The following is a 23,542-nucleotide window of genomic DNA, read 5'->3' on the forward strand; positions in this document are numbered from 1 at the left end:
GTTTCTGCTTGTTGGAGAATCCAGAACCTAGATGACTGTTTAAAAATAAGGTGCCAGTCATTTAAAACAGAGATGGGGAGACTTTCTTTCTTTCAGAGGGTCCAAGTCTTTGGAACTAGAGTCTTTTAATATTTTTAAGACAGAGTATATAGATTCTACATTAACAAGGGGTAAAAGGTTATCGGGGGGGGGGGGGGGGGGGAGGGGTTTGAACGTACAATCAGATCAGCCATGATTTTGTTGAATGGTGGAGCAGGCTTGAGAAGCCAAGTGGCTGCTAATGTTCCTAGTTCGTATGTTTTTGGGGGTTTCTGGTCAAGGATCTTAACGAGAATTTATTCTATAATGCTAACACAGAACGAATACTCATTATTTCAATAAAATTCTACTTCATTCTGTTCACGGTTTAATTCTGAATTCATGTCAATTTTTGGTTTTAGCCCAAACACCCAGATGCCATATAAGAGCTAGTCAATTACAGATTGACTCGCCCTTCATTAGAATATTCCCTAACCTGTTAAATTCTAAATTAGCATTACACATAGAACTTGTAATTTTTCCAGTACCTGCTGGATTAGTTTGCTTTTATGGTCAGTCATAGGCAGATCCTCCATAATTAGGATTCAGCAGGCTTCCTCAGGATGCATTAATGCAGCTTGCTGAGCAGATTTTTGAGAATAAGGCATACATTAAATGTAACAGAGTACAGAAAGGGAAAGCAGGAATAACAAAGGCAATTCATCCAATCCCTGAAGTGGCTGAGTTACACAGGTACCAGCAATGTCTGGGATTCTGCTAAGTGATACCAGAGTCTCATACACGCACCACACTCTGGGCAGTGTTTTTGAAAGTAATCAAAAGGAGTATAATGAAAATAAGTGATCAAGATCAAACAGGAACAGTTCATAGGAATGTTGCTTTCTAAAAGAGCACTAGGAACTTGAATAACTTAAAATCCAGCACAGCTCAACAATTAGAGATGACTAAAACATGACGACAGAAGGGACTACAAAATATTAGTCCATTTTCCCCAGATTTAAAGAAAAATAACAAAGCTAGGCTCTCAGAAATGATTTAATATAGACCAACTGCTCTTCCCCAAAAATGAATGCCTCAAAACAGCTTGTAAACACAAAGCACGTTTTCTTACCGGACAAACAACTGCGAACCAAAAAGAGGTAGCATACCTGTAAAAAAGAAATAAACCTGCCCATCTGGATCTGAGACTCTCCTTCCACAATACTCAAATCTGTAACTAAAACAGAAAACAAGGTTATTGGACCCTTGCAGAGCAGGGCAGGGCAGGGCAGAGCAGAGAGATAAATATTAGTAACACAGAATCCTGCAGTGCAGAAAGAGACCATCCAGCTCATTGAGGTTGCACCAAAGCTCCCAAAGAGCATCCTACCACGGCCCTCCACTCCATGTATTCCCATGCCAATGGCCAATCCACCCAACATACACATTTTTGGACAGTGGGAGGAAACCGGAGCACCAGGAGGAAACCATGCAGACACAGGGAGAACATGTAAACTCCACACAGTCACCCAAGGCCAGAATTGAACCCAGGTCCCTGGCACTGTGAGGTAGCAATGTGAACCACTGTGCCACCATGCTGCTCTTACCTGGCACTTATGCGGCATGAATGTTACTTGCCACTTTTAGCCCAAGCCTCGATATTGTCCAGGGTTTGTTGCATTTGGACACTGACCGAGGAAAGAGCCAAAAGCAGCTATCTGCCCTGCAGTTATAAATTCAAGTTATGACTTCACATCAGTGATATTTTGGCATGGAATTTGCACAGACACATCAAAATCAGCATTAGTAACAAGTGTAGCAGCAAGTTGATAACAGCAATTTATTGCAACCACAAGTCCAATTCAATTTGTTTAACAAATTTTAAAGGGCTCTCTTTCTGTTTATTGTCATCTGAATATTAGTTTCTGAGATGAAACTCAGAAAACACTCAAGTGAAATCCAACTTTGTTAATTTTGCTTTGAAGTATTCAAAGCCACTAGTTCACACACTAGTTTCCACAGGAAAAACCTGCCAATAACAGTCACCATGGTAGGATTTTACAATCTCGCTCAGGCGAGGCTCAAAATGCCGCCCGAGGCCAACGGAGAATTCCATTCCGCGAGCCACGGCGGGCGAAGCAGTAAAATTCCAGCCCATTAATCTCAGTAAATGTTACAAAACAAAACGTCCTACTGATTTAGAATTAAGTGCTTATCCAAGCCTGGCACCTTATTCAGGCCATCCTGAGCTATCTGAAATATTCCAAATGATAGATTTATGACAAGGTTAGCTCTGGGCAGTTGGTCAATCAGAGTTCCAACATGCCTAACATGATCACTCCCAGATTTACTGTACTTCAAAAGGTCATTGATGTACATCACACAATTAGTCAATCCAACAATCAGCTGGCTGGCTAGTCTTTCAAATATTGCCGACAAATTTTTCATACTAAATGGCTTCACTTTGTATTGGAACAGACAGTCTGGATTACAAAATCCTTCCAATTTCTTTAGCTTGATCAATCAAGCATATTTGTTAATATTCTTTCATCAATTCAATCTCGCTCATCAGCTGGTTCAACACAGATAGGGCTATCACCATCGGCCTTTTCCAGTACCTGGGCTGACTACTCTCATGTTCACTGTATCCCCAACATGGTCACACGACATGCTCTTTTACTCTTCCTTCTCAGTTATTGACTACATAACTCATCTCTTTACACTGTAGTTTTCCAGAAGATCATCAGGCCAAGGTAACAAAACACTGATCCCCTGGTTAAAGCTACAGGCTTTAGCAGCTCTATCCACTTTAGTTTTCATTATCTGCTGAGAAATATCACAATCTTCTCCAGCGACCGCACAAGCTTCTGACAGCCTCTGCTGGAACTTCAACACAAAATCAATGAGGGTAGTTTCCTCCTCTTGTGCCAAAAATCTATCTTTGATGCGTTTAAAGCTGTCCTTAACTTCATGCACACAGGCTAATTCAAAACACAGTTGACTCACTTGGTGGGTCCTTAGTTGCAAACAACATAACATGATCTTTAAGGTTTGTCTGCAAAGTGCTTGGGACGGTGGATGATAAGCAGATGACTTCATCTGTTTGATCCCAAAAGTATACATGACCTCCTGAAACATGACAGCAAATTTGACTCCTACCTAGCAATAAATTGTACTAACTCTTCAATCATCGCTTTTGCTGTGATCTTCCTCAAGGGTACTCCCTCTGGAACCAAGAAAGAAAATGCTGGAAAATTCAGCAGGTCTGGCAGCATATGTTAGAGTCATGGAGGTCTACAACATGGAAATAGACCCTTCAACCCAACTTGTCCTGCCGCCTTTTTTTTAAACCCCAAAGTTAGTCCCAATTGTCCGTGTTTGGCCCATATCCTTCTATACCCATCTTACCCATGTAACTGTCCAAATGTTTTTTAAAAGACAAAATTGTACCCACCTTTACTATTACCTCTAGCAGTTTGTTCCAGACACCCACCATCCTCTGTGAAAAAAATTGCTCCTCTGGAGTCTTTTGTATCTCTCCCTCTCACCTTAAACCTATGGCTTCTAGTTTTAGATTCCCCTACCTTTGGGAAAAGATATTGATTATCTAGCATTCTTGTGGGTAGGAAGTTCCATCTGGATGAGTGTACAGTTCATAAAAAAGACAATGCAGAAATGATGGGTGATTTTGGACAAACGTGCACACTGACTGGCAAGTAACAAGCCCCACTTTGGAAACTGCCAAAGAAATTGGTGAGATGGGAGTTTTGATAGGGAATAGAAAGCTGGTTCAGGTTACAACAATGGCAAGGTGAAGATGTGGGTATTTCTCAGGTTAGTGAAAGAAAGTCTAGTGGATAAGTCGAGGGGACCAACTTGTTATTTTTGTCAAAAATATAGACATTTAGGACTGAATATTAGAAATGGAAGATCAAATCTGTAGTATTAGTGCTGTTGCACAGTGTCTCTCTAGAGAGTGTTGGCCTTCTGTGTGAAAAGTTTGACACGCGAGTAAGGTCTCCTATGTTTCTTGGTGATGCAGGAAAAATAACAGTTATCTAAATGGTGAGAGATTCCAGGAGGCCTGAGACTCAGAGGGATCTGCTGTCCTACTGCATGAAATCACAAAAGGCTAATGTGGAGGTACAATAATTAGGAAAGCTAACAGAATGTTTATTCTAAGAAAACTTGATCACGAAGAGAGGGGAGTCATGGACAGGTAGTATAGAATTCCTAGTATGAGGCTCTTCATTTTAGTTCTACTACAATAAGCAGACTAGGTTAAGGTAATTAAAAAGTGCCTTATATATAGTGAGAATTCAGTGCGCCTGGAACAAATATGCAAAGGTATTATAAACTGTAAAACCATAGTTTAACCAAGTATTATGAAATTAAATTGTATTCATAATGTGTTTGTGAACCTTGGCCAAACAATGCTGCTTAGCATGATGGGAAACACAATGATAGACCAAATTCTTTTAATACAATGGAGCATAGTGAGTTCATTCTTATCTGCTTGGAGTATGCAGGAGCAAGTTTAATTAGTGTTCTGAAATGTATGGGAGTATATTCAGCAGAGCATAACCGAGTATAAAACTAACTTACCTCGGGGATCCGTGGCCTAGTCTGCCGGGAACTGTCAGAGGGCAGAGCAGAGCATAACCGTGTATAAAGCGGACTTACTGGCGAAGGTGATTAGCTGTTGCAGGTCACATTTGCATAATTGCCATCACTGTGACCAGGTGGTGGTTTGTGGAGGAACTGCTGTGAAGAAACAGTTAAACCCCAAACACTACTTCAGCGTTTCCCTCCCTCCTCCTTTAACCAAAAAAAAAGTCGGTAGAGGACCACAAGCAAGGGAGCAGTGAGTTGTAATTCTTTTATCCGTATAAGGGCAATATGGCAGCTAGGGCAGTGGTATGCTCCTCCTGCCAGATGTGGGCAATTAGGGAGCAATCTAGTCTTCTTGACAACTTTGTCTGCAGAAAGTGTGTCCAGTTGCAGTTCCTCAGAGACCGCATTGTTCGGTTGGAGCAGCGGTTGATGCACTGCGGAGCATACAGCAAGAAGTCACAACACCAGGTTAAAGTCCAACAGGTTTATTTGGTAGCAAAAGCCACCAGCTTTCAGAGCATTACCCATTCGTCAAGTGAGTAGGAGTTCTATTCATAAACAGGGCATATAAAGACACAAACTCAATTTACAAAATAATGATTGGAATGCGAGTCTTTACAGGTAATCAAGTCTTAAAGATACAGACAATGTAAGTAGAGAGAGCATTAAGCACAGGTATTTTGTAAATTGAGTTTGTGTCTTTATATGCCGCGTTTGTGAACAGAATTCCCACTCACCTGACGAAGGGGCAGCACTCTGAAAGCTAATGGCTTTTGCTACCTAATAAACCTGTTGGACTTTAACCTGGTGTTGAGAGACTTCTTACTGTGTTTACCCCAGTCCAACGCCGGCATCTCCACATCATGACGAGCATAAAGGAGGCAGAGAATGTGATAGACACTAGTTACAGGGAGGTTGCCACACCACAAGTTCAGATAGGTAGATAGGTGACTGCCAGGAGAGGCAGGCAGGTGGTGCAAGAGTCTCCTGTGTGTACTCCCCTTTCAAACAGGTATACTATTTTGGATGCTGTTGAGAGGGATAGCCCGTCAGGCAGAGATACCAGCAGCAGCCAAGCCTGTGATACCACAGCTGGTTCTGCTGTGGGACAGGGTTGGTCAAAGAGCAAACGAGCAGTAGTAATAGGGGACTCGCTAGTTAGAGGCACAGACAGGCCTGCAATCAAGACTCCAGGATGGTGTGTTACCTCCCTGTTGCAGGGTCAATGACGTCTCTAAGTGTTTGGAGGATATTCTTAAGGGGGAGAGTGAGCAGCCAGAGGTCGTTATACATATTGGTACCAATGACATAGGTAGGATAAGGGATGAGTTCCTCAAACCTGAATGTAGAGAGATAGGCAGAAGGTTAATGTGCAGGACATCAAAGGTAGTAATTTCAGGACTACTATCGGTACCACATGCTAGTGGGAGTAGGAATAGGAGTTGGCAGATGAATGCCTGGCTTGAGAGCTGGTGCAGGGATTTAGATTTTTGGATCATTGGGATCTTTTCTGGGGAAGGGCTGACCTGTTTAAGAGGGATGGGTTACATTTGAAATGGAGGGGGACTAACATCCTGGCGGGTAGATTTGCTAGAGCCACTCTGGAGGGTTTAAACTAGTTTGGCAGCGGGATGGGCTCCAGAACAGCAGGAAGACAGAAGAGAAGTTTGAGGACAGCACAAAAGTTAAAGAGAGCACACTAATTAGTAAAGGCAGTGTCAGTAATCCTAGTACCAGACAGAAGCAACACAGAGGGCAACGGAAGTCCAGATTAAACTGCATTTATTTCAATGCAAGAGGCCTGATGAACAAGACAGACAGAGTCAGGGCTTTGATGGGTATGTGGGACAGGGCTATTATAGCAATTACAGAAACATGGCTAAAGGAGGGACAGGACTGGCAGCTGCTATAGGAAAGATAGAGCAGAAAGTAAGAGAGGGGGAGTTGCAATTTTGATTTGAGGAAACATCATGGCCGTATTGAGGGGGGTATGTCCAAGGGTTCGCCCACTGAGTTGATATGGCTAGAACTGAGAAATAAGAAGGGGGAAATCAGTTTAATACGGCTGTACTATAGGGCCCCAAATAGTCAGCAGGAAATTGAGGAGCAAGTATGTAAGGGGATTACAGACAGCTTCAAGAAAAATAGGGTGGTAACAGTCAGAGATTTTAATTTTCCCAACAGTGACTGGGACAGCCATAGTATTAGAGGGTTGGATGGAAAGAAATTTGTTGAGTGTATTCAGGACAAATTTCTCATTCAGTATGTGGATGGTCCGACTAGAGAGGGCAAAACATGACCTTGGTTATCTAAGGAAATAAAGGAGAGTATTAAATTAAAAGCTGATGTGTTCAGAGTGGCTGAAAGTAGTGGGCGATTAGAAGATTGGGAAAGATTTAAAAATCAACAAAGAATGACTAAGAAGGTGATAAAGAAAGGAAAGATAGACTATGAAGCTAAACTAGCACTAAATATAAAAAAGGACAGTAAAAGTTTTTACAAATATATAAAGAGGAGGAGGCTGGCTAGAGTGAATGTTGGACCTTAGAGGATGAGAGGGGGATTTAGTGGTGGGAGATGAGGAAATGGCTGAGGCTTTAAGTAAGTTTTTTGCCTCGGTCTTCACGGAGGAGGACACGAATAGTTTGCCGGATCTTAAAGATAGAAGGATGGTAGCAGTTAAGGGCCTGAATGCGATTACTGTCACTAGAGAGGTAGTGCTTGATAGACTAACGGGACTGAAGGTAGACAAGTCCCCAGGACCGGATGGAATGCATCCCAGGGTTCTGAAAGAAATGGCAGAGGTAATAGTGGATGCCTTAGTAATTATTTACCAAAATTCGCTGGATTCCGGGGAAGTGCAGGAAGATTGGAAAACGGCTAATGTTCCGCCGCTGTTTAAAAAAAGTAGCAGACAAAAGGCAGGGAATTATAGGCCAGTTAGTTTAACGTCTATAGTTGGAAAAATGCTAGAATCTGTCAAAGAAGAAATAGCTAGGCACCTAGAAAAGAATAGTTTGATCGAGCAGGCGCAGCATGGATTCATTAAGGGGAAGTCATGTTTGACGAATTTATTGGATTTCTACGAGGATGTGACTAGCGTGGTAGACAGAGGGGAACCGGTGGATGTGGTGTTTTTAGATTTCCAAAAGGCGTTTGATAAGGTGCCTCATAAAAGATTGCTACAGAAGGTTAGGGTGCACGGAGTTGGGGGTAAGGTGTTAGCGTGGATAAAGGATTGGCTGTCTAATAGGAAGCAGAGTGTTGGTATCAATGGGTGCTATTCTGGTTGGTGACAAGTGGAGTGCCGCAGGGATCGGTGCTGGGGCCTCAACTATTTACCATTTATATAGATGATCTGGAGGAGGGGGCTGAGTGTAGGGTGATGAAATTTGCTGATAACACGAAGATGAGTGGAAAAGCAAATTGCGTGGAAGGTGTGGAAAGTCTGCACAGGGAACTGGATAGGCTAAGCGAGTGGGCGAGGACCAGGCAGATGGAGTATAATGTTAGTAATTGTGAGGTTATCCACTTTGGCAGAAATAATAGGAGGGATTATTATTTAGAAGGTGAAAAGCTGCAGCATGCTACAGTGCAGAGGGACCTGGGGGTCCTTGTGCATGAGTCACAAAAACCCAGTCTGCAGGTGCAGCAGGTGATCAAGAAGGCGAATGGAATGTTGGCCTTTATAGCGAGGGGGATAGAATATAAAAGTAGGGAGGTCTTGCTGCAACTGTACAGGGTACTGGTGGGGCCACAGCTGGAGTACTGTGTGCAGTTCTGGTCGCCGCACTTGCGCAAGGATATTTTGGCCTTGGAGGGAGTGCAGAGGAGGTTCACTAGGCTGATACCAGAGATGAGGGGGTTGGACTATGAAGAGAGACTAAATAGACTGGGTCTGTACTCGCTGGAGTTTAGAAGGATGAAGGGGGATCTTATAGAGGCGTATAAGATCATGAAGGGGACCGATAGGGTGGGGGGGGGGGGGGCGGCAGTTTAGAGTTGAGGAGGAATTTCTTCACTCAAAGGGTGGTAACTCTCAGGAATTCTCTGCCTGTTGAAGTGGTGGAGGCTACCTCGCTAAATATATTTAAGTCATGGGTAGGTAGGTTTTTGATAGACAAGGGAATTAAGGGTTATGGGGAGAAAGCGGGAAAGTGGAACTGATCCACTTCAGATCAGCCATAGAACATAGAACATAGAACATAGAACATTACAGCGCAGAACAGGCCCTTCGGCCCACGATGTTGCGCCGACCAGTTACAAAAACAACGACCCACTAGCCTATACCAATCCCTTCTCGTCCATAAACCTATCCAGAGATCTCTTAAACGCCCCCAAACTAGACGCATTTACAACTGCAGCAGGCAGGGCATTCCAATCCCTCACCACCCGCTGGGTAAAGAACCTACCCCTGACATCCGTCCTGTAGCTACCCCCCCTTAATTTAAAGCCATGCCCCCTCGTGCTAGCTTTCTCCATCCGAGGAAAAAGGCTATCACTATCCACCCTATCTAAACCTCTAATCATCTTATATGTTTCAATAAGATCCCCTCTTAGCCGCCTTCTTTCCAACGAAAACAACCCTAGATCCCTCAGTCTCTCCTCATAGGACCTCCCCACCATACCAGGCAACATCCTAGTAAACCTCCATGATCTTATTGAATGGCGGGGCAGGCTCAAAGGGCTAGACTGCCTACTCCTGCTCCTAGTTCTTACGACCTTCTCTTGGGAAATAAGGAAGGGCAGGTGACAGAAGTGTGAGTGAGGGATCACTTTGGGACCAGTGACCATAGTTCTATTAGTTTTAAGATAACTATGGAGAATGATAGGTCTGTCCCAAAAGTTAATATTCTAAATTGGGGCAAGGCCAATTTTGATGCATCAGGCAAGATCTTTCAAAAGTTAATTGGAGGTGTCTGTGGGAAGAAAAAGGGATGTCTGGTAAATGGCATGCTTTCAAGCGTGTGTTAACCAGGGTTCAGGTTAAACACATTCCTCTTAGAGTGAAGGGCAAGGCTGACAGAAGTCAAATACACTGATGACTTGGGATATTGAGGCCCTAGTCAAGAAAAAGAAAGAGGTACATGACATAACATAGGCAGCTAGGATCAAGCGCATCTGTTGAAGAGTGTTGGGGGTGTAGAAGTAGAGCTAAGGGAGAAATCAGGAGGATAAAGAGAGGAACAAAATTGTTTTGGCAGATAAGGCAGGGGAGAATCCAAAGAGCTTCTACAAATACATGAAGGCAAAAAAGTAAAAAGGGAGAGAGTAGGGCCTCTTAAGGATCCACAAGAGATAGGTGAGATCCTAAATGGAACATTATTACCTAAGATAATACTGTGTATTATTGTAATTGGATCCTCCCAGTTTGAGACACTGGGTGGGTGGGATATTGAAATGTTCAAGACAGTACATCAATTCTACATCTGTAATGTTAAGGCAGAGACGTTAGTCAACACTCACTGACTGTTTCTTTCTCCTGATGCACGCATTAGCAAATAAAACTCCTTTGTATTCTTTAACTACATGCTGTTTTTCATAGCCTATGTATTGGTGGTGTGAAGTCAACCAAGTACAAGGCATCCCGGTGGAACACCTCAGAAAATTCCTCTTACAGGAAGGTTGGGCTTCAGTTGTATAGGACATTGGTGAGACCACATCTGGGTTCCTTTCAGATCTGCTTTCACCGCTGTCTCCCAGCTAACTCCTGGCTAGATCCATTGAAGTTAGCTCTCTACCAATTTAAAGAAACTTTACTATAGATTGCTTCTTGTTCATAGAGTCATAGAGGTCTACAGCATGGAAACAGGCCCTTTGGTCCAGCTTGTTCATGCCACCCCTTTTCTTTTAAGCTGCCAAGTTTGTCCCAGTTGCTCATGCTTGGCCGATAACCCTCTACACCCATCTTACCCACATCTAAATGCTTTTTTAAAGATAACATTATACCTGCCTCTACTACTACCCCAGGCAGCTTGTTCCAAACACACACAACCCCCTGTGTGACAAAATTTCACCTCTGGACACTTTTATGTCTCTGCCCTCTCACCTTAAACCTATGCCCTCCAGTTTCAATCGCCCCTAACTTTGGGAAAAGATGTTGACTATCTAGCTGATCAATACCCCTCATTATTTTATAGACTTCCATAAGATCACCCCTAAGCCTCTTACCTCCACAGAAAAAAGTCCCAGTCTATCTAGCCTCTCCTTATAACTCAAACTATCAAACTCCAGTAGCATCTTAGTAAATCTTTTCTGCACTTTCTATAATAGGATGACCAGAACTGTACACAGTGTTCAAAATCTGGCCTTACCAATGTCTTGTACAATTTTAACAAGATGTCCCAACACCTATATTTAATATTCTGACCAATGGCCGAATGCCTTCTTCACCACTCTGTCTACCTGTGACTCCACTTTCAAGGGGCAATGAACCTGTACCCCTAGATCTTTGTTCTATAACTCTCCCCAATGCCCTCCCATTGACTGAGTAAGTCCTGCCCTGGTTCGATCAGCCAAAATGCATCACCTCACATTTATGTAAATTAAATGCTATCTGCCATTCGTCAGCCCATTGGCCCAATTAGAACATAGAACATTCCAGGGCAGTACAGGCCCTTCGGCCCTCGATGTTGCGCCGACCAGTGGAACCAATCTAATGACCCTCTAACCTAAACTATTCCAATGTTATCCATATGCCTATCCACTGACCATTTCAACGCCCTTAAAATTGGCGAGTCCACAACTGCTGCAGGCAGGACATTCCACACCCTTACTACCCTCTGAGTAAAGAAGTTACCTCCGACATCCGTCCTATATTTATCCCCCCTCAATTTAAAGCTATGTCCCTTTGTGTTAGCCATCACCATCCGAGGTGAAAGGTTCTCACTGTCCACCCTATCCAATCCTCTGATCATCTTGTATGCCTCAAACAGGTCACCTCGTAACCTTCTTCTCTCTAATGAAAATAACCTCAAGTCCCTCAGCCTTTCCTCAGAAGACCTTCCCACCATACCAGGCAACATCCTGGTAAACCTCCTCTGCACCCTTTCCAATGCCTCCACATCTTTCTCATAATGTGGCGACCAGAACTGTACGCAATACTCCAAGTGCAGCCGCACCAGAGTTTTGTACAGTTGCAACATGACCTCACGGCTCCGAAATTCAATCCCACTACCAATAAAAGCTAACACACCGTACGCCTTCTTAACAACCTTATCAACCTGGGTGCCAAGATCAAGGTGATCAATATCACATTGAAGGAGGTTATCTAAGATTGCAATGTCCACTATGCCACCAATCTTGGTGTCATCTGTGAATTTATTCATCATGCCTCCTAAACTCTCATCCAAATCATTAATATAAATGAAAAATAACAGTGGACACAGCACTGATCTCTGAGGCACACCGCTGGGAACAAGTCTCCAGTTTGAAAAACAACCGTCTGCACTGCCCGCATCTCCCTTCTTGGTTACCCCTTCAAAAAAAACTCAATCAAATTCATGAGGTATGATTTTCCACTCACAAAGCCATGCTTACTGTCCCTAACCAGTCCTTGCTTCTCCATATGCCAGCAGATCATCTCTCAGAATACCTTCTAACAATGTCTTCTTCTAAAGCTTATGACACAATCATCATCATACTCAAGCATTCCTCTAAAGATGGCTTGATCCACTAAGCCCATTTCATTCCCCAGCACCATATCCAGTATTGCCTACTTCAAAGTTAGACTGAGAACATACCCAGTTAAATAAGTCTTCCTGAATATATTTGAGAGATTCCTCCCTCTCCTTGTCCTTTATTCTGTTATCCCAATTGTTCCTTGGATCAATATCACTAGGCTGTAATTCTTGCACATCTGTGATTTTCTGGCAGATTTGCTCTTTTCTCTCTCAATTTGAAGACATATAGAACACATCCGGGGGCCCAATCAGACTTCTTGGTTCCTAACTCTTACTAAATGAATTCTGCTCTTGCCCCAATGATATCCTCTTTTTCCAAAGATGGCGGGTTAGGCTGACCGTTCACGCTAAATTAACCTCAGTATCGGGGATTAGCAAGGTCATGAGGGTCACGGGAATAGAGCGGGAAGGGGGGGATTGAGGTCAGTACAGACTCAATGGGCCAAATGGCCTCTTTCTGTACTGTGGGAATTTTATGATTCTTTCCAAGACTCTAACAGCTTCTCTATTCTGTATTAACATCCCATCTTCCTTTATTCTTTTCTTCCCAATAGTTGTCATCTTTGAATACTAAGTTTAAGCAATGTTTCAGTATTTGCTACTGCACCATATTCGCACAACAATATTTGTGCTTGTGTCTCACCAACCTAATACATGCGCATTCTAAATTTGTCTTTGTTCTCCTCACATTCCTTCTTAGTCTGCTCCTATCAAATATTACATTCCCTCTTTCTCAAATATTAGCCATCACACTCCCTTTGTACATCTTATTCCTCTTCTACTTCTACACATTGGTTCCCACCCCCCTGCAAGTTTAATTCACATTAGTGAATCCCGTTGAGGGGGCACTGGTCCTGTTGGGGAGCAACCCACATATTTTGAATGGGTGCCTCCTGCAGCAAAATCAGTCACCATATTTCATGAATCTGAAGCCCTCCCTCCTGTACGGTGCTTTTACTACAGTGATCATCTCTATCTTCAAATTTCTACTCTGATTAACCATTCAAATCCACTATCCACATGCAGCAACAAACTCAATATGTTGCATATTTAATAGTTGCGCATGATCCAGACATTATTACCTTTGAGGTTTTATTATTGAGTTTCCTCCAGAGCAAATTAAAATCTATCCACAGGAACTCAATACTGACTCTATGTTGCATCACAACATCTGTTCACTCTCTTCCCTCTCTAGCACACTCTGCATTGGTACACCCTCCTGATGAGGATGCAAATGGACAGATTTCAAGAAGAGCATGACTAACCTCCTTCTCCATAGAAGAGAAGTCCATTATAAAATTTTGTTTCAGCCTGAAAGACACAAAAATCATTAATACACTTTAAAAATATCTGATAATGGATTTTGCTAAATTACATCTCTGGGGCCACAAACTAATTTTAAAGCTGCACTGAGGGGAAACGAAATGTGATAAGTTCTCTTACCTCATATTTCAACTTTTTTACTTCACAGCAAAGAGCAGCATAAACCGTAATCACTTTATTCAGGACCTACAAAAGATTGTTTCCACTTAATGAGCAATCATTCAAATCATTGCCACTATCCATATGCAGGAATGAACTCAATGTTAGACATTTGATAGTTGTCTATTTTGATTGCTAAACATCTAAATTTAGAATCAGCACATTTGAATCCAACACAAAAACACAACTGTCACCATCATGATTTTGAGTAGAAATATTCCACAGAAATCCTTTGTACAAATCTACCATTCAAAGTCACAGAAACTGAAAACTGAACCCTTCAATCTGTTTGCATGTTGCACCAGCCAGTTATAGGTTTATCAGATGTGTGCAATAGCTGCTCTCCAGGTTTCAATATCTCAATCCCAATATCAGAAATAATATTTTTTTGCCAAACTGTTAATTCCGTAACTATATAAAACGAGCAGAAACCCCTTCATTGCTAAAATCCTTATTTTAAACCTCCCTGTCCTGCCGTTCCAATCCCTTTCCTTCCTCTCATATCCTCCCCCCACAACTCCATGCTGTCTCCCCAATCTGTTCCCGCCCTGAGCCTACAGAGTGGCATCCACACAACATGCTGCCCAACCAAATCCTGTGCCACTCCACTCCCATCTCCTGCTGCTCTTCCCAACCCAATCTCACTCCAACCCAACTCCATGTTGCCTCAACTCAACCCAGTGTGACCCAGCCCCAACAAAGGCCACATGGTGGCTAGCACTGCTGTCTCACAATGCCAGGGACCCAGGTTTAATTCCCAGCTGTGTGGAGTTTGCACACTCTCCATGTGTATGGGCAGGTTTCCTCCTGGTGCTCCGCTTTCCTCCCACAGTCCAGAGATGTGCAGGTTAGATGGATTGGCCATGCTAAATTGCCCCTTGTGGGTTAGTAAATACGTGAGATTACAGGGATAGGGCCTGGGTGAGACAGTGTTGTTGGTGCAGGCTCCTTCTGCACTGTAGGGATTCTAACCCAGCCAAACCCCCCATCACACTGCCCAAACCAACACCGCTCTGCTCTGGCCCAACCCCCACCTTCCTACCCCAAGTTTCTAGATATGCAGATCACCAACAACCTGCTCTCCAACAATATAGCTAAGAAAGCCCACTGACGTCTCTACTTTCTCAGGAGGATAAGGAAATTTGGCATGTCCGCTATGATTCTCAACAACTTTTACAAATAAACCACAGAAAGCATTCTTCCTGTTTGTATCACAGCTTGGTATGGCTCCTCTGCCCAAGACTGCAAGAAACTACAAGTGTCATGAACCAAGCTCAGTCCATCATGCAATCCAGTCTCCCATCCATTGACTCTGTCTACATTTCCCACTGCCTTGGAAAAGCAGCCAGCATAATTAAAGACCCCACACACCCTAAACACACTCTCTTCCACCTTCTTCCATCAAGAGATACAAAAGTCTGAGGACACGTACCAACCCATTCAAGAACAGCTTCTTCCCTCTGCCTTCAGACTTTTGAATGGACCTACCTCATTAAGTTGATCTTTCTCTACACCCTAGCTTTGGTAGTAACACTTCTGCATCCTCTCCTTTCATTCGCTATGTACGGTATGCTTTGTCTGCATAGCACGCAAGAAACAATACTTTTCCCTGTACACCAATATGTGACAATAATAAATCAACCCCATCCCTCTGCCCAGCCCCGCCTCACACCTCCCTCCCCCACCCAGTCCCAATGCAGACTGGTTTCAACTTACTTACTTTGTTTTCAGTTTTAATAAGTTCCAGCAATGAGGATTGTTCATATGGCAAAAGCTAAATAAAAGAAAAACATGTTTAAAAATTATTTAACCAGAAGAGTTTAACATGTTAATTTGATGTGACAATGATGTAGATGATTAATCATGCTGTAATAGTCAACATTGCACAACACTAACATTCTACTTTCCTCGTGGCTACTTTTTCCTATCCTGTCAAGGCAGTAATTCCCTTGCTGGTATACGTTTATATGGTGCCAGTCACCCAACGCTCCATGCTGGTATTGACAGCATTCAGCCGTCAATACCAGCCACAGCAACTCTGAGCTATGCCTCTGCCCAATACCCACATGTACAACAGACAGTGAGCAACTATTTTGAACCACTACAGTGTATGGCAAAGGACAGTTAATAGATGGTAGTGTACAGAAGTCATAAAAAAATTTATAATGAGACAGGTTTCCCTCCCTACAAGTCATTCAGGGGCTAATTCAGTTTTTATGACAATCCAAGTTCAGTCACTTCAATTTAGAATGTAAACTGCCAGACTTGTTTGAATTTCAGCCAATGAACAACTCCACTTGCTATGTCAAATGGTCCTGAACAAATAAATTCCCCTCTCAGGAACGGCAGCAACTGCAATATTTAGATGGAATTTTACAAAGGGTATACAGCACAGAAACATGTCACTCAGCCTAACCAGTCTATGCTGGTGTTTATTCTCCACTCGTACCTCTTCCCATCTTCTCTAAATTTACCATGGTAACACTCTATTCCCTTCTCCCTCGCACGTATCTCGCATCCCTTTGAATATGTCTGTATCGTTCATTCGAAACTCCTCCCTCTGGTAGAATGTTCCACGTTCTCACCCCTCTGAGGATATCCCTTCTAATGGATTTGTTAGTTACTATCTTTTACTGATGGCCCGTTATGTTCTTTCCCACAAGAGTAACTAATTAATCTGCATCCATTCTGATAAAATCTTTCAGAATTCTAAACATTCCATTTTGATCACCATTCATCAGTCCACCTCCAGCCTCCCCATCTCCCGAAGGAGACCTAGTCTGACAATCCTTCAGATTTCTAGACTGAGCCTTATAAATCTTCTCTGCACCCTCTCCAGTGTCTCCATATTCCTTTTTTATAGTATGGCAACCAGAACTGCACACAGAATGTGTTAAATGATTGTCTTGTTCTCTGTGATAGTACAGCTAGTCACAACCTTGTGTTGGCAAGACCAGCAGTTGCGGCCTATTCCTAACTGTATCTTGACAGGAATGTTTAGCTTGGCCATTTCAGTGGGCAATTAAGAATCACACAAACTGCTGTGGATCTGGAGTCACATGTTGGCCAGACTAGGCAAGGACGACAGTTTTCCCTGGGTCTCTGGATTATTAGTCAATACCACTACGCCATCACTTCCCCTAAATGGACACTTCTTCAATGTAAATATTTCAAACGGACTTAATTGGCATAGTCGATGCTGCCCCATCATGCATCAATCTTGGATAGCTGATATTGCACTATTTTGCACAAAGATTGGCCCCATCACCTGCACATTCAATGCATCAAGTAGTAGCCCTGTCAGTTTCACATTCAACAGGCTCCTCTCAGTCTGCAAGTGGCATCATAATGTTTAACCAGCCTAGAAATATTGCGCATTTATCCTGATACAACCAAAAGTAAACAAAATCAATGCTGATTCAACTGTCACAAGCTTTCCCGTGCTTACCTATAACAAAAGTCTGAGCATCATGATCAGCCCTCTGAAAAGGTGACTGCAAATCATGACTGAGAGTAGACTTCTCCATGGATTTTCAACTTTCCCGGGCCTAACATTAACCTAGTTGAAAAAAGTGACCGGGACATTTGAGACAGCTCCTTAGATTCCAAATAACCAAAGCATCAACCACACAGACACCTCAGCTTTGGTGTACCTACTGGCTGATTTGTCACCTCAGTTGTCCAATGGTTTAGAAACTTACTTTAGTACCAGGTTTCCATAGACCTCAAAGTACTCCATACTCTCCTAACTCAAAGTCAGATCAAGTGGTTCCAAAGTAACTAAAGCAACCCTAACTTCCAGTTTCACATTACTGTAATATAAAACTCAACCACAAAAAGATTCAAAAAAGTGATACCAAAATCAAGTAATCAATTTAACCAGCTCTGATGAAGGGTCATTCAGACTCGAAATGTTGGCTCTATTCTCTCGCCACAGATCTTGCCAGACCTGCTGAGATTTTCTTGCATTTTCTGTTATTGTTTCAGATTCCAGCATCCACAGTATTTTCATAGAGCACTACAGCACAAACAGGCCCTTCGGCCCACTAGTTGTGCCGATCACTTCTATACCTACTAAGCCATAGACCTATCTATAACCCCCAATCCCATTAGATCCCATATACTCATACTTTTAAAAGACCCCAGCGAGTTTGCCTCTACCACCACCGACGGCAGCCGATTCCATTCACTCACCACCGAGTGAAAAACTTACCCCTAACATCTCCTCTGTACTTGCTTCCCTGCACCTTAAATCTGTGTTCTCTTGTAGCGACCATTTCAGCCCTGGGAAATAGCCTCTGAGAATCTGCCCTGTCTATTCCTCTCAACATCTTATAAACCTCAATCAGGTTGCCTTTCAACCTTCGCCCCTCAAGGGAGAAGAGTCCCAGCTCCCTCAACCTATCTTCATAAGGCATGCCTCCCAATCCAGGCAACATCCTTGTAAATCCCCTCTGCACCCTTTCAATAGCTTCCACGTCCTTCCTATAGTGAGGCGACCAGAACTGCGCCCAGTACTCCAATGGGGTCTGACAAGGGTCTTATAAAGTTGCAGCATTACCTCCCGACTCCTAAACTCAATCCCTCGATTAATGAAGGCCAGTACACCATACGCCTTAAGAACATAATAAATAGGAGCAGGAGTAGGCCATCCAGCCCCTCGAGCCTGCCCCGCCATTCAATAAGATCATGGCTGATCTGTCATGGCTCAGTTCCACATTCCCGCCCTCTCCCCATAACCCTTAATCCCCTTGCCTATCAAAAACCCATCAACCTGCGTCTTAAAAATATTTAGCGAGGCAGCCTCCACCACTTCAACGGGCAGAGAATTCCAGAGATTCACTACCCTTTGAGTGAAGAAGTTCCTCCTCAACTCCGTTCTAAACCGCCCCGCCTTTATCTTGAGGTTGCGCCCTCTAGTCCTACTGTCCTTTCTGAGCGGGAATAACCTCTCCATCTCTATCCTATCCATCCCATTCAACATCTTATACGTCTCAATGAGATCTCCCCTCATTCTTCTGAACTCTAACGAGTACAAGCCTAGTTTATTCAGCCTCTCCTCATAGTTCAACCCCCTCAACTCCGGTATCAGCCTAGTAAACCTCCTCTGCACTCCCTCCAAGGCCAAAATATCCTTGCGTAAGTGCGGCGACCAAAACTGCACACAGTACTCCAGCTACGGTCTCACCAGTGCCCTATACAGCTGCAGCAAGACCTCCCTACTTTTATATTCTATCCCCCTCGCTATGAAGGCCAGCATCCCATTCGCCTTCCTGACCACCTGCTGCACCTGCAAGCTGGGTTTTTGCAACTCATGCACAAGGACCCCGAGGTCCCTCTGCACCGTCGCCTGCTGCAGTTTTTCGCCACGTAAGTAATAATCCTTCCTACCGTTATTCCTACCAAAGTGGACCACCTCGCACTTGCCAACATTAAATTCCATTTGCCATTTCCTGGCCCATTCGCCCAGCCTTTCTAGATCCTTCTGCAGACTCTCCACACCCTCCGCACAATTTGCCTTTCCTCCAATCTTGGCGTCATCAGCAAATTTCGACACCCTACACTCGGTTCCCTCCTCCAGATCATCTATATAAATGGTAAATAGCTGAGGCCCCAGCACCGACCCCTGGGGCACTCCACTAGTCACCATCCGCCAATCCGAATAGCACCCATTGACCCCCACTCTCTGCCTCCTATTTGACAACCAATCCTCTATCCACGCTAACACCCTACCCCCAACTCCATGTCCCCTGAACTTCTGCAATAACCTCCTGTGAGGTACCTTGTCAAACGCCTTCTGAAAATCCAGAAAGACCACATCCACCGGCTCTCCTCTATCCACCGCCCTAGACACATCCTCATAGAACTCCAGTAAATTTGTCAGACACGACTTCCCTTTAACGAAACCGTGCTGCGTCTGCTCTATCAAGCAATTCCTCTCAAGATGCCTCGCTATTTCCTCCTTGATGACAGATTCTAACATTTTACCTACAACAGACGTTAAACTAACCGGCCCATAATTCCCTGCCTTTTGCCTGGCACCCTTCTTAAACAACGGCGTAACATTAGCCAACATCCACAAGGTGGATTGCAATTGAACATTGGTGCAAAGACAGTAAACAGGCACAGACCTTCAAAGATAAAATAGCTCAGAGACAGACTGAGCAAATTTTCACAGGCACAAAAGGAGTGGAATCCAAACTCGAACTCTATTGTTGATTAAAGGTATCAAAATTAAAATGAAATGTAAAAAGGCGGCTTACAATCAGTGACAACACAGAACTTGTTTGAACAAAAATATAAAGTGGAGAACTGAAAAATTGAACAAAGGCGCAAAGAAAATGCACGAAAATAGATAAAATAGTGGAAAATGGCAGCCTTCTGTCTCTTAAGACAATGGTTAGCATCACTGGACGTGGCTGAACATCCAAGAAACCTTGACCCAGTGACCAGTTCGCCATACAGATGGTCCTTGGGCACACAGCTGTCATCTATCTGATGACTGTGGTCAATCCATCACAAACATCACTGACTTAGCAATGAGCACATACTAATGGAAATGACACATTCCTTATCCTCATCTCCTTTTCTTAATGGCATCTTATCATCAGCATCTCTTAGCAGTGAAGATGTCAACTGCTCAGTCCTTCCTCCTGCCTATTATCTGTTGTCAAAGTCTCACCACTAGAAAGGAATATACTGAGGATACAGGCTTTGTAGACTCAGTTTGCTGTTCTCAGTCAGGGTGCTGTTGTTCCATACATTCTTACTCAGTCTGGACATAACCGCTTCTGCAGAGCATGAGTTGCTTTCAGTGTCAAGTGACAGATTACTGGTAGTGGAGCTTGGGTATGTGAAGCTATGAGCAATTTTCCATCAGTTCTGGTATAAGTAGACACCCTAGGTAGATGCTTGAAGCTACATTACAGCTAAAAAATATGCAAAAGCGTGTCAGTGCTAGAATACAACCGTTTGACCCCAGTGCAGGTCTCAAAGGTTTCTAACACTGCCCCATCATAGCTGACCTTATCCATCATGTTGTCACAGAAAAACATCACTGAGCAGCTAAAGCGGCAGACAATTTTTTCCATCAACTTAAATGACTGCTTCATAGGTCAAAAGCCTTAGTGAGATTGAAGAACGATATATACTGTAGTCTCCTTTGTTCATGACATTTCTCTTACAGATGCTGGACTGAGAAGTAGTCAAGGTGAGAAGTGGTTTTCAGGCTTCTTAACACTAAGCACAGGACAGGATATACAGTGATGAATAAAAAGCTATGGTGTTAATCATGGACAATTTTAATCTAAGTATAGGTTGGATAAATCAGATTGGCAAAGATAGCCTGGACGATTTGTTCATAGTGTTTTCAGCACAGTTTCTTAGAGCAACATGTTCTAGTGCCAGAGAGCAGGCTACACTAGATCTGATAATGTACAACGAGACAGGGTTAACTAATGACTCAGTGAAGGCATGTCAGCTTGAGGAAGAGATGTGTGGACTCTAAGACTAGCGTTACAAGCTTAAATAAGGGCAATTATCAGGGCATGAAGACAGCTGGCTAAAGTGAACTGGGAAATTCAGTTAAGGGATAGGTCAATAGAGATGCAGTGGCAGATATATCTAAGAAGATATTTCCGAATACTCAGAAAAGATGCATTGCAGTGAGAAAGAAAGACTATGGGAAGGACAACTATTTGTGGCTAAGTATGTTAGAGATAGTGTCAATTTGAAAGTAGTAGTGCATGATTCCACAAGATTAGACAGTATGTGAAGAACAGCAAAGAATGACTGAAAGATTGAGGGGGAAAAGAACATTTGTGTTGCTCTTGTATAATAGCAACATGAACTCAACCAACACATGCTTGCAAAACACAGCATGTCTAATGTTACGTGATTTTGCAATTGCACAGCCAATGTCACAGATTAGGAGGAGGCAGGAGTGATACTATCTGAGATGAAAGTATATATAGAGGAAGTACTTAAAAATTTGCTGACTTCAAAATAGAAAAATCGTCCTGTTCAGATGAGACCAAAGAGAAACAAGAGTTGAAATAGTGACAACTCTAGCTTCCAAAGTCTTCCAAAGCTCCTTAGGTCTGGGAAAGATGCCATAAGAAGTGAATCTTCCATCCCTATTCTAAAAAAGGGATAAATCCAACAACTACAATCAGCCTGATAGTATGGTGAAGACACTAACAATAACTCAGGGCAAAATTAATCTCTGCTCAAAAATATGGGTTAATAAATGAAAGTTGGCACTCATCTGTCAAAAGCAAATGTTTTTGACTAATTTGTTTTAAATTTTGATAAAAGATATTGAGAGCATTATTCAGAGAAAAGAATATTTAATAAAAATATAATTTTCTTGGTAAAATTAAATTAAATGGACAGTGGCAGTGTGGATCGGAAATTGTCTATAGGACAGGAGCAAAGGACAATGAATGGCTGCATTTCAGACTGGAAGGAAGTGTTATGCATTCATGTTGTTCCTAGTCGGAGTAAGAGCACTTTAAGCGACTGACCATGAGATGCCTGTGTGGGCAAATGGCCAGCATGCCATAACAGCTTGTAAAGTAAATATCTTTCTAATAAAGCTCCTGTTCGTACTTTAGTGGTCTACAAACCTATACTTTAAAAACACCACAACAAAACTGATAGAGGTCATTGATCCACACCACAAACACCTGAAAAAGAATTGCAGAAATCCAGTGGAACAGTAGAAAAATCATTGGTCCACATTGCAGATATCCAGAAAGACTTACAATTTTAAACAGAAATCTTTAGCACTGTGGGACTTTATGATGAGAACACCGAGCAGTGAAGCTCATATACTGAAAGATTTGATTATTTTGTCCAAGCAAATAAGACTGTGGCACATATTGTAGTCCCGAATTCAATGGGGAGAGGGGAGGAAACATTCAACCTCCTGAGAAATCTGGTACAGCTGGAGAAGCCAGGCTCAAAAAAAAATGGTGAGATGGCGGGAATACTGCAGGGCCACTTCTCACCTAAACCTTTGGTCATCACAAAGGTTCAAGTTCCATTAGCGTAACCAACAAGGTGGTAAACCAATTATGGCTCATTGCTACTTTGAAGAACTAAACTGTGAATTCTAGGATGTCTTCAATGAGACCATTAAAGACAGACTAACGTATGGGCTAAGAAGTGAGGCAATCCAAAAATGGTTAACCTAAACCACAAGGCAGCTTTAGAAGTCACAATCTCAATGGAAATGGCAGTCAAGAAAGCCTAACTAAGTTTGAACACTTGAATCCATAGAATGTTGGCTATGACTCGAACACAGACACAGGTTTGAAATTGCCACCGATGTGCAAAAACTAGGCATGCTGCAGCAGATTGCTGGAGCAAAGATGTAAAGTGCAGAAACTGTGGCAGAAAGGAGCACATTGAACATGCTTGTTGGAGAAGAAACAAGTTCCAAGCAAGATCTATAAAAAGAACCAATGCATCATTTGGAAAACCAACGAGGGAAAAGTATCCTTTTCATTATGCAAAAAGGTCATTAAAAAAAGCCCAGAGTTACAATCAGCAGGTGAAGCTGTCATTGAACGCACTGCCAATTGCTGGTACAACAAATCGATACTGGATCACTGCTTTACCAGAGAACCAGTGAAAATAGAGGTGAGACCGGAGCAGCAGTTTTGTTGGTAGCAGAAACTGTTCACTAAGAAAAACTACGATAAATTGCCTCAAAATCAAAGATAACATTAAAAACTACATTG

The 23,542-nt window shown here is 42.9% G+C and overlaps 1 protein-coding gene across 3 annotated transcripts in view; it reads right to left on the reverse strand.

The window, feature by feature from the left end:
- Positions 1 to 23,542, reverse strand: part of washc4 (WASH complex subunit 4) — a 148,112-nt gene that overhangs the window by 117,539 nt on the left and 7,031 nt on the right. Inside the window, exons 3-6 of one of the 3 annotated variants that reach the window (XM_080207118.1) lie at positions 15,517 to 15,570; positions 13,758 to 13,823; positions 13,580 to 13,625; positions 1,188 to 1,255 (exon numbers count right to left, since the gene is read on the reverse strand). In XM_080207118.1, coding sequence (XP_080063244.1) covers positions 1,188 to 1,255; positions 13,580 to 13,625; positions 13,758 to 13,823; positions 15,517 to 15,570 — 234 coding nt within the window. Of the gene's footprint in view, positions 1 to 566; positions 660 to 1,187; positions 1,256 to 13,579; positions 13,626 to 13,757; positions 13,824 to 15,516; positions 15,571 to 23,542 lie in introns of those variants that run through there. The other 2 variants (XM_080207119.1, XM_080207120.1) reach the window with 2 other exon arrangements.

This window comes from Carcharhinus amblyrhynchos, chromosome 19, assembly GCF_965287045.1.
Source record: "Carcharhinus amblyrhynchos chromosome 19, sCarAmb.v2.hapA, whole genome shotgun sequence".
Lineage (NCBI taxonomy): Eukaryota > Metazoa > Chordata > Chondrichthyes > Carcharhiniformes > Carcharhinidae > Carcharhinus > Carcharhinus amblyrhynchos.